At 35.2% G+C, this 12,304-nt stretch overlaps 3 protein-coding genes across 3 annotated transcripts in view; 2 read left to right on the forward strand and 1 right to left on the reverse strand.

Annotated features, from left to right (window-relative positions):
* LOC106637852 (uncharacterized) overlaps positions 1–12,304 on the forward strand; it is a 144,893-nt gene that overhangs the window by 78,124 nt on the left and 54,465 nt on the right. The gene's annotated exons all lie outside the window — the stretch shown is intronic.
* On the reverse strand, positions 9,768–10,792 carry LOC106637907 (histone H3). The gene has a single exon (XM_089594228.1). The coding sequence runs from the start codon at positions 10,780–10,782 to the stop codon at positions 10,372–10,374; it is 411 nt and encodes a 136-aa protein (XP_089450354.1). The 5' UTR covers positions 10,783–10,792; the 3' UTR covers positions 9,768–10,371.
* On the forward strand, positions 11,018–11,372 carry LOC106637895 (histone H4). Its single transcript, XM_014350865.3, has one exon. The coding sequence runs from the start codon at positions 11,041–11,043 to the stop codon at positions 11,350–11,352; it is 312 nt and encodes a 103-aa protein (XP_014206351.1). The 5' UTR covers positions 11,018–11,040; the 3' UTR covers positions 11,353–11,372.

Below are 12,304 nucleotides of genomic sequence, written 5' to 3' on the forward strand. Positions count from 1 at the left end.
AAGGTGCTTTAGACACCAACGTCTTTGACGTTATACCGGGAGACGTTGGGAAAGAGCACTACAACTAGCCCCAAAGCTTCGGACTTTATAATTTTTCTCCCAATCAGTCTGGGTCTTCAACAGTAAGCCAGAGAAGATCACCCTGAGGTATCCAGGCAGTCACAATCGCTGTTAACTGCAGTCAAAAAAGAGTTAACTTAAGAAGCTCACCGGTCTTTTTTAGGGCCATCGGACGTCGAACTACCTTGCGAACAAATGTATTAAAATTAACAAAGTTGACTGAAAATAGCCTTTAGGGGTCATAAAAGTCGTAAGCATACCAATAGTCGCAAAAGGGTATATTGGAAAGAAAACCTCAAATGTATCTAATGAATACAATTTGAGGCGTCAAGAAACTGACGCAGAAAATTTATCGAGATTGAAACAGCAGCGTCAAAATCGTCAACTTAAGAGTCCATTACGTGAGAGATCAGCTTTTCATTGTACCCTCACAGCAATCTCTGAAATCTTTAAAGATCCTACTTCAGATTTTTTAATGAGTAGAAAATGTATTTGTGTTTTTGTGGCAATAAAAATGTTGGGTTTAAGGTCCAGGACTTTGTTGCTCTGGTAATAAAATTGTGAGATATGAGAAAAAACAATTTTTTTTTAATATAAATTTTTTGGGGGTTTTAAATCTTAACAGCTTTAAAAAATAGCCCTTTTCGTGAATTACACAGAAGAAACCAAATCAACAACTTCTTATAGCCATCGATTATTATATGGCATAAAGAACGCACGGTACTTTTCAGCATAATTATTTTTTTGAATTTGTATAACTTATTATTTGACCAAATAAACTATATGGATTCCGAAAAAATATGTTTTTAATAAGAAGATTTTTGTTCTGAGATGTATCGGGAATATGTGTAAAATTTTCTAACTAAAAATGTTTCACATTACGTGTCAACACACTACGGTGTTTTATTTAGTAAGTCTCGGGCGAAGCCGAGACGGGGGGCTGCTAGTATAAAAATATAACTAAAAATTAGGAAGCACATGTACCATAAACAAGACATAAAAAGGGCAATGATCCATCGTGAAATTATTATATGACTGTGAAATTATTATGTTATGACCTTAATAATAAAAATTGTTATTAAAAACTACGTTCAAGAGTGTAGGTATAATATTCATAAAAAGTCTTAAAGTAATAACGCTATCGTGATCTTCCTGGAAGTAAACTCACTCTTAAAAAATAAATAAAACCATCTTAAAAGTAGCATACATTGTTGATAATAAGTACAGCAATAGTTAGTGAAATCAGAGACTTTCAACGTGAAATACGTTCTTCTGAAAATAAAGCAAGATCTAAACGAAGACAAAATATTTGTTGAAATTTTGATGTTTTTAATAAAAAATTTCAAATTAACCCGGGTTAACTATCTCTATAAAACGATTGCCCAAGCATGTTACAGATAAATACATTTAGTGAGCTGGGCTGCATACGCAATCGAGTCCATGTATGTACTTACTCCGTGTGGAGTAATTCATCGACTCGACGTAAGTGGGTGTACACGTATAGTATCCATAGGGTAGATACCGCGAGAGAAGAGAACGCGCTCCTTTCCTCAGCCCTCAAGGACTCGTTAATCAAACGTCATGTGAGATAGAACCGACCCACCCGCCAACCTTTTCCTATTTTCACCGTAATGAAGAGCCTATTTCATGATGGCGCAGTTGAGCTCATACCAGTGTATACGAAAGCATATGAGCGATTGAAACGAGATTCTTTCAGGCTACGTCGAGTGTAACAGAATCTAAAGGACATTACTTTCGTGGCAATGTTTCCGTCATTGCGGGTATCTTTGCGTGGAATAGCCATTGGAGTTACCAATTCACTCCACTGCATAGAGGACGTCTTGAAAGCTACTTACCTTTAAGATAACTTTTGAAAGTGCCAGTCTAGAACAATTAAAACAAAATGGTCGAAATTATAAATCTGACTAATAAACATAATCCAAAAACCTTTTTTATTTCAGCTTCTGTGATCAAAGTCACGTCAATGCATGTACTATGGTAACGTTATTACGCTTTTTACAACATTAATTCAATGTATTGTGTATTTGTAATTAAGTGGATCAATTAATAAAAAATGTATGAGGGAGTCCCTTACATGATTCTTTTAGATAAAATCGCTTAGTATCAAGATTCAAGTGACCATATACAGTTTTTATAGGGGGAAATTTCATTGGACGCGTGACTTCGATCAAATATATGATGATAGTACGAGTGATTGTATTCGAAGGGAGGCTTCGGTCTGTCATTTTTGAATTTTTTTTTTTTCAATGCACCACACAACTGATAACAAAATTATCGTATTGGAGAATTGGGGGGGTCAGCTGTTACAGGATAATAAAGCCATTTGAACGTTATTTGCACTATACGCTATACACGAAGTGTGGATAAAAGGAAAATAACTTTGTTCAAGATTCCTCAGGAGCTTTTGTCCTTTTTTAAACGACCAATAATGTATCTTTTTTACGACAAAGAGATGTGATTGGAATCTATTGATATAAAATTTACCAAAGTTTATTGACTCTAGAATCAAATTTGATTCGATAATTTTTTCACAATAACAGTTCTGTACTGAATAAACGTATAATGGTTATAACTAAATATTTTATCATCGATTATATACACGTGTATTCCAGTCCCCAAGGCACCGTAGTGTGATATGAATTACACGAGCACAAACTAAAAGCTACAACTTATCTGAAAGTGCTTCGTCTACGTATCGTAAAGATAATTATCCTGGTGACATAATGTAATTAAACAAAAAATTAATTAACCATACTTAAACACATACTGATTGCATAGACTGCAAAATACATTAATTATCAACTAGAAGGAATTTATTATTGAAACGACAAACAATTAGCAAGTTATGCCGATGATTAATAAATGGGTCAAACAACATCAGCAAACCATATGTGATCAGGAACAGGGCAGCAGCAGTGCAGCTTTCAGGAGCTATTAGCCGTTGTTCCAGTTAGCCTTTGAACAATAAGCGTGAAATGTTATGTATGGAAGCCCCAGCTGGTACAAAGCCAAGTGTTTGTCTGCTTGTATGTTTATTTCCTCCCGTTCCCTCTAACGATGAATTGTACAATCGGAGAGTCATGTCCACCCCCATCTGAGCAATTTACGTGGTCCATATACGAATGAGTCAATCATGAAATGAAATTCAAAGCCTGTACTCGAAACAAACTATTTTTCGTGATAAGTCGAAAGGAGCCGAACACAGACGTATAAAGATTGTTCTCGAAATGTCGTATCGGACCTCTGCTGACCAAGCTATTTTTTATTATAAGCAGATTTATTTTCTCCATTTTGAATTCCTCATATAATGGCCTTATCTACAAAGCTTACGCTACCTGAAAATGTAATAAAATATAAATGAAATGCAAATAACTTCAAGTCGAAACAACATGTCCAAAATTAGATGTGACAGTGATAAACTGTCCACTATGTCTTCTACATTTTGTTTAACCAAGGCTCCTGGCAAAGCTGACTATAAAAAAAAATCCACCGGTACGTACATATACCAACCATGTCTTTCTGTCTCCCTTTCTTTCTCCACTAGTAATGTAATTATTTGCCCACTATGAATACTCAATATTCCCATATTCCGCGCTCTGACTTCCAATAAGGGAGAAAAGAAACGGGAGAGTTGGACAATAGCTACACTGAAATGCACGAAGAGAGCAATTAACAAGGACAGATAGAAACTTTTTGAAAGGAAAAAATGTGGTATTGTCATCATTCTAAGTTTTGAGATACGTTTCAATGGATGACAAAACTTTTTCTCATTCTTCCAGTTCTATAATATATTGTAGTTGTGCAAGGTAATTAATTAATATTTTCTAATTAGCGCTTCGGCCCAGGCATTCGTGTACGGATACACAACTTGGAAGTACAACTGCCCATTGTGCGGTTGGTAATTGGATGCGACGCTATTCCTCGTGCTTGTACGCATGGCACACACGTTGTTACACATTGATATGAACGCAAACTTTGCACAGTATAAGTAACGTGTAACCGCGTCGTCGGCAATTTCTGTGAATCGACGATCGTTCTGCAGGAATTTCCTTTTACCCAGCCATGGATGAGTTTTGCCAGCGAGCAGAATAATTTTTCAGTCCTGTGTAAAATCTTTTTTGGTGTGTTAGCGTTTTTTATCAGCTTTATATTTCCAATAACCCGCGTAAAAATTTTTACGTTTGGCCAAACTTTCGCCAAAGTTCATGTGGTCTCATTCCCCAAGCTTGGCCAAAGTTTGGCCAAACGTTGACCACATGAACTTTGGCGAAAGTTTGGCCAAACGTAAAAATTTTTACGCGGGAAGCATAAAAGTTGAACGTTTTTAGGGTATAAAATCTTACAGCACCTTATTTTGGTAAAAATGGGCAGTACATTGTTAACATATTGACAGAGATATACTTGCATCAATCAGAATTTTTGTTCTACAAAGAAGTGCAGAAGAAATTGCGTCAGTAATAGCTATTTTCCGCCAGTATCAGACGGTTGCTTGTTCAATCAACAGGAAAGACAAAAAATATCACCCACAGTTATCTATCTATTTCTTTGATCACTACCATCAGAGTAGCACAGCAAAAGTTAAAAAAGCACGGTGTTTTGTTCAGCACCAGTATACATAGAGAACCTCAAAGGAATTGAAGTTGGCTTCACACAGCTAATTTAGCCGCGCAATCACACTTTCTCTCTTTATCTTTCATTTTCTTTTGTCTCCTCTGAAAAGCATACCAACATGCACATCTATACATTTCTGTGCACAAACATGGAATAGGGCATTTCTTCGGGACGCACACAGGATACACCTGGTAAAATATTAAAGCATACTCGGCAGCTTTGCGCAGCTACGGTAATTATCGCCAGGGCACAGCCGCCGCGTGAAATGGTGACAGCCGAGCTTTTCTCGCGCGCCTCTGTCCCATCGTCTCTCTATGTTCTCTTCTTCCCTGCTCCCTTTCTTCTTTTTCTGTTTTTTGGTTTTCTCTGTTGAGTTATTCTTGTTTGTTTTTTATTTTTATTTTTTTTTGACGCGAGTAGTGTGAGTTTGTACGTCAACGCCTTCCCCTATATCTCTTTTTGTATATATTTGCCTTTCCCTTGTGAGCTTTTGTGCTTTTTTTCAAGCACCTTTGTTTCGTCACTATCTCCAGTGTGACGTTTAAGTGCTTAATTATTTTTCCATTACGTCCTTTGATGAGCTTTTCGAAAAGCTTTTTCGTAAAAAATACAGCTCTGTCCTAAGAAAATGATTTCCCTTAAGCTTTTTGCTATAATACGATTACAAAGTGTTTAGTTCAGATGGTAGTTAAATTTTTTGTAATTTCCGCGCACCGCAAGTGCTTGTCGGAGTAATAATGAGACTTAGCACTGCAGCTGAAAGTGCAACGCTCTCCCTGGGCCAAAAACCAGCAGATCGACCAACCCAACAAAGCTGCAAAACGCAGTAACAGACAGAGCACGACAAACTAGATCTCCCTTGCGCACTGATTCGTTTGCTCCCCGGCCAAGTTGACTCTAGTAAAACGACATCCCCCACCGTAGTACCTACCAGCTCTGGTTCATATACCCTTTACTCCACCTTTTTCTCACTTTACCGAAAGTAAAACAGCTCTTACCATTATTGTACAGTATTTTTTTTCTACTATCGTTGTTTCTAACGCACCAATTTAATCATGAAACTGCTCTGCTCTTGGCTGTGTTAGTACGAGCTTTTTATACGTCAAGTGGTTTATTAAAGTGGGTACGCTTGCGTGCATTATTAGTGGCTCAAAACGCACAAGCGAGCAAAAGCCAAGTCACTAAGCACTTTATTATTAGCCTGTGCTTTATGTTTAATTTTTTTTTTTCTATTGCTTTGTAAAAAAAATCATTAAAAATTACTAGAGTCAGATACTTTTTACTTAATTGTATGGCAATGTAATGAAATCTGGAATGGTATGAGGTGGTACGAAGATTTTCTAGGTTACTCTTTTACACAGCGTAACAATAATAGTATTTTATAGGACTGACTGAAAAAATCAACTTCATAGAACAACATTAAGAAATAAACTGATCCACACTGAAGGTAAATAAAAGTACTCTACATGAAGAAGTGTATAAATCGCAACAATAGTAGGTTTATTTGCACATCGACGAAGCAGCAAGTAGCAAAAATTCCAAGTGAGAAAATGCGCAAAAATAAAAGAAGTTAGGCAAGACGCACGATCCCATGGGAAATAAGTTTAGCACCTCTTCTCTCTTTCTCCCTTCCCAAGCATCTGAATAAATCGAAATACAAGAAAGTGATTCGCCAACTTAAATTAGTTTCTGCCTCGGCTGGCAGCTCGATCGCTCGATCTGGAACCATGGAAACTGCGTCAATGCATCCAAAGTACAATGCACGAGAAGCTGCAGCATACATCTTTTACTTATGCTTTTTTACTTTTCCGTTCAAAAAATTCTTGTTTGCAAGGCTTTTTGGGCATCAGTAAAAAATGGCACTATACACTGAACCATTGTATTAACTCTTTCTCAAGACAGACGAAAGCAAATTCATATTAGTCAAAGAATCGAGTATCTGCACATTTTTTTTCCACTTTTGCCGTGAGATATCACATTTTGTTTTCCATGGTAGAGAATATCACTAACAAAAACAGTTGAATTTTAGCATGATGGACATGCATTAAAAATAAATTTATTGAATCCGAAACGTTTATTTGGATTTTATCTGGACATTACGTACAGATTCAGGATAAGAAGTTTCGTTCAAACAATTAAAAACAGCACCTTTTACCCTGTTAGTTTACCAAGTCATAAAGTTTTAATCATCATAATGTATGCTGTGTTAGTCATCTAAGGAGCAAAAAACATTTGTCCCCGATTTGTTTTTTGCATTTTTCAAAATTCTGCCAAATTCCGTCTTTTACAGTTGAAAGTTTAAAAAAATCAATTGTTTAAAACATTTTTGCAAATAAATTCGTATCAAAACAAAGCAAAAAGCTGGAAGATCGAGCTGGCTAATTTTCAAAAGGTAACTAACAACCCACCCTTTTTCCTTCGAACTCGTCTCTTTCAAGAACTCGAAAATCTGCCTCGACCCTCCTCAACAACAGACGAAACTCCACCGTGACCAAAATCATCAGTGGTATCAGGGTATTAAAGGATTGCCGTTAATAAACTATTGTCAGCTTCAATCTCAAACACCAAAGCTCTGAGGGAACAGCCTGTGGACAATAAAGATGGAGAGTTGTCTCCCTTTCTTGCTCTCCATACTTTTCGTATACGCTATACAAACCGTTGGTGCCTTTTGTCATCCCAATACACTCACACAAACATGTATACTTGCCGTTGTAGTATACTTGCTGCACTGGTTGTGGGGGCGTGATACTAATGGTGGCAATTTATACCAGTGGCAGCCTACGTAAGAATAGCTTGCTACATTCCACGACGTGCCATTATGTTGATGCTACTGCTACAACGCGTGATTTTCCAATGTGAATAGAATCGTACTTTTATCTTTTCTCAGTACTACTTTTTTTCCCTTTTTAAACACTTTTCTCGTACTCATCTCCTGATTTTTGCTTGGGTAACAACTTTTGGGCATTTGTTTATTTTCTTGTACGTATTGTAAAAGTACCTCTGTTTTCTGTGTGATGTAAAAGGAAGATTAAAAAAAGATTGTATAATTGGAAAAAAAAAAAAAATTAGTAAGAATGTCCCAAAACATCTATACAAAATTCACTATATTAACGCTCTATAAAAAACCTGAGTCGGTAGATAGAAAACTTAAATTGTAAAACCTTTAGGTAACTCTTGCGGTGAAACATAATAACACTGGTATTTAATCACGACGGTAAGAATCTGACAAATAATTTCGTTAGTAATAGATTTATTAGCAACTTAAAAAATTATATTTGAGCCTAATAAATATTTATGTTTATAAGCTATCACGCATTGTTAATAATACAAAATATTTATTGTTTATTTGTACTTATTTATATACGTTACAAGATTTTAATATTAATATTAGATATAAGGATATCTAATAATAATTTGTATATTTAAAAAATTCAATTCTTTCTAATAATTTGTTTTTTTAATCAAATAAATTATTTATCTGTGTAAATATTAAAATAGTTTTGTTCAAACCGAATTAATACATTTTTGGGACCAAATGAACCTTTAGTATTGGCAAATAAATGTATATTGAAAGTAAGAATGCTTGTATTTAAAATTAGTAACAATTAATTATCCTGTATTAAGCTTTCACTAATTACTTCTTTAGATTGAAGAAATAGTTATTTGTTTCGAAACTGAGTGAAATATTCATAAATAAATATTTATTTACCGTGAAAAAAAGTCATTAAAAATTAATAAATTTATTCTACTTCGCATGAACTTCATTAAACTGACAAGCAAATTTATATTTGCTTCAAAAAAAGTTTTATTTGTGAGTAATAAATGTGTATTTAGATCAAAAATGTTTAGGTTACAAAATATTTCTCAAAATTTAAAAAATATTTATTCAATTAGAAACCGAACAAAGTAGTTAGTAGTCATAAAAATTAATTATATATCTAAACGTGGTGACTCAGGCTGTATACTCTGCTCGTTTTTATCTCCTAAAATCAAAATATCCTATCTTAGAAGATTGATTGTCACGTGATTAAAGCCTTTTTATTCGTTCTGTGATTGAATAAGACTCAAGAAAAAAAGGGTGAATTTGAAAATGAGTTTAAAAAAATATAGTTTAAAAAGCTAATATTTGAAATAATTAAAATTTTTTAATGTAAAATAACTAAATATTTGATATTTTTGAATTTAAATAGATCAAGTGGTTTTTATAAACGAATTGAATAAACGAATCGTTTGATTTTGTAAAATGAAATTGTTTAACTGCGCAATCTGACTATATAACAGTTTGTTTGATCAAAAAAATATTTATTATATTTTAATAAACATTTATTAGTTTCAAATATATGTTGCATAAGTTTGAATAAACGCTTAGTCAAATAAAAAACAAGCGTGTTCATGATAACAAAAACGAGCTCAAATGATTTTAAAAAAATATTTATTAAAAAAAAAAAATTACTTGTCTCGTATTGTTTGAAAGGAAAAAAATTTTGATTTCATCCACTAAATATGTAAATTCTGTTAATATCAATTGTTGTTTGAACTTATTAAAAAAATTTGTTTGTATTCTTAAAAATAATTTGTTAAAATCGAAAAAATTACTATTCAGATTTGTTTAAATAAATATTTAATTGGTTTATATTTACATTTAGCTCAACGACTAAATATTTATTTAACACTAATAACAAATTTAAGTTAGCTCAAATATTTTTTAATAGATATTTATTTAATTAAAATAATCGCATGCTTTTTTCTGAACAAACATTTTTTTATGTCAAATAACAATTTATTTTACTGAAACATTCGACTATGCTAAAAAATATATTATCTTAATAATTAATTTTTTAGTTAATTCTATTAATTATGAAACAAATAAACATTTGTTTGGTTTTAATACGTTAAGTTCGAATAAATGCATCTATCTGAATGTATAAAATTTTTTTTCAGTCAAACATGGAACATAATAAATAAATATCTTTAAAATAATATTTTTTAATATTGTTACTGTGTAGGTATAGTCTTGCGTTATTGCAAATTTAGGAACGTCAACTTGAACTTCCATTAATAAATGAAATCAACATCATCTACTTAAAATATGTATTGTGTTAGTGTATTTTCATACTAATAAAATGTATCGCATCGTGAAAACAAAATCCTGTAGATGTGACAATTTTATTACGATTTTTTGAAGTTCAATAATTAAAAATTTAATTTTTTTAATACTTATTGTATGATGATAACTTTTCTTACGAGAAGTTTAAGCAAGAAATATATTCTTTTGGCTCTGCTCAAGCTAAGCATGGCCAGTTAACGAAAAGTAATTTTATTTTTCTGTAGGAACCTCAATTTCTTGGATTTCGTTTTTTTTTTTTTTTTTTTTTTTTGACAGAAAGCCGTATTATCGACTTCCTTTCGGCTATTGAAATCCATATCTACCGTGCACGTGTTTTTTTGGATTACCTAAACTCACTATATAATACTTAGCACTGGATTAAAATTTAAAGACAAATAATTTTATAGGTACAGTAGAACTCTGCTCTGCTGAAAAGATACACGCAAATTAATTTTTTGTGGCTATTATTTTGTACCTAAATGTAAACTGTGTATGTGACCAAAAGGTAGAAATTTACGTTGACTTTTATTGGCTCTGAAAAGAGCCGGTTGATTTATGATTTCTCGAATATTTTAAGCACGTTCTCCACGAATGCGTCTGGCCAACTGAATGTCCTTGGGCATGATGGTCACTCGCTTGGCGTGGATCGCACAAAGGTTGGTATCTTCAAAAAGTCCCACGAGATAGGCTTCACTCGCTTCCTGCAGAGCCATGACGGCCGAGCTCTGGAAGCGCAAATCGGTCTTGAAGTCTTGGGCGATTTCTCGCACAAGGCGCTGGAACGGAAGCTTGCGTATAAGCAGTTCAGTGCTCTTCTGATACCTACGGATCTCACGGAGGGCAACTGTACCTGGCCTGTAGCGATGTGGCTTCTTGACACCACCAGTAGCTGGCGCGCTCTTGCGAGCTGCTTTCGTGGCCAACTGCTTGCGCGGGGCCTTGCCTCCGGTGGATTTCCTCGCAGTTTGCTTCGTACGTGCCATTTCTACTCAACAATAATAACACTCGGCGTCCAACGGATAAATTGATACTGGCTTGAGCCTGGGAAGCGCCCCCTTTTTATACGCTCGAAAACCGGTCGGAAAGAGAGACTGGAGTTGGGGGGCCGTTGCCGATCGAACAGTCGTAGAGAGGGAAGAGTTTCGAGGAAGCCTATAAAACGGGGGCTCAAAGTCCCCTTGACATCAGAGAACCTTAGTAGGTCCACTAGTTCACTGTAAATTTATTCCAACTGTACCAAGATGACTGGTCGTGGTAAGGGAGGAAAAGGATTGGGAAAAGGAGGAGCCAAGCGCCATCGCAAGGTCCTACGTGATAACATCCAGGGTATCACCAAGCCGGCCATCCGCCGTCTGGCTCGCCGTGGAGGAGTCAAGCGTATCTCTGGTTTGATCTACGAAGAGACCCGCGGTGTCCTCAAGGTATTCCTCGAGAACGTCATCCGTGACGCCGTCACCTACACCGAACACGCCAAGAGGAAGACCGTCACTGCCATGGACGTTGTCTACGCATTGAAGAGACAGGGACGCACTCTCTACGGCTTCGGCGGTTAATTACGTTTACAAAGTTAAAAAATCGGCCTTTTTCAAGGCCACAAATCTATTTAACGTTAACTACAGTCATCTTATTTAATTAATAATGTTAAATTTCCGGTTAACAAAAGTCAAAAATATAACATGTGAAAAATCTACGAGGATGAATATTCTTGAGTAATCGCCATTTTTTCCGACGAGTTAGCTTCGTCGACTTCGTTCACACGACTCTGCTATGTTCCCCCTCTCCTACAGAGGCAGCTGCTAATAACCGTTGGCCACGTTAGTGTCTGCCCGCTCCACATGGACTCACTAATGTACGCGTACATACAGAGCCACTGCGCATACACATAGTGGTACCATATGTTTACATTAACATCTAAATGGGTCATTGTACAAAAAATGGAAGTTTTCATGGCCCCGTCGATTGAAACACTATTTATAGAGGTTTTTTGGTGGTACAAACTTTTGTTAATAAGTACATGTAACTTTCTGTTACAATTACATCGGAAATTGTATTACTATAGGCTATTACTTTTATTTGAAGTTGGAAAAATAGACAATTCAGCGTGACAGGCTCATACCCCCTCTGAAGTTTTCACTGTTGACTACCCTTAGAAGAAAAAAATAAATAAATGTAAAAGGCACTTTTTTCCGTCAGAGCCTTAAAGTCGTCGACGCTAGTATTACTTTTACAAATATTGGAGAACAAAAGAAAATTTTATTACAGATGTTCGTGACTCTTCGGTCCTCTTCGGCTTGGCTCGACTATTGTTATTTTCCTACGCTTCATATACTTAGAGAGCGATTGGGTGTAACTATGTATGAGTGCGACAGTGGAATTTGAAAGAGAACTGTACAAAGCAATGATGTTCATGACTGTGTACATCTGTTGGCTTGCTTACACCTTGCGAGTAGACGATTACAACAGTAGATAGTTCCTTACGCACGATTTCTTATCCCCTTGGTAAAA

This window comes from Copidosoma floridanum, unplaced genomic scaffold, assembly GCF_036245765.1.
Source record: "Copidosoma floridanum isolate Cflo_tuat_1 unplaced genomic scaffold, Cflo_Japanese_pri ptg000021l, whole genome shotgun sequence".
Lineage (NCBI taxonomy): Eukaryota > Metazoa > Arthropoda > Insecta > Hymenoptera > Encyrtidae > Copidosoma > Copidosoma floridanum.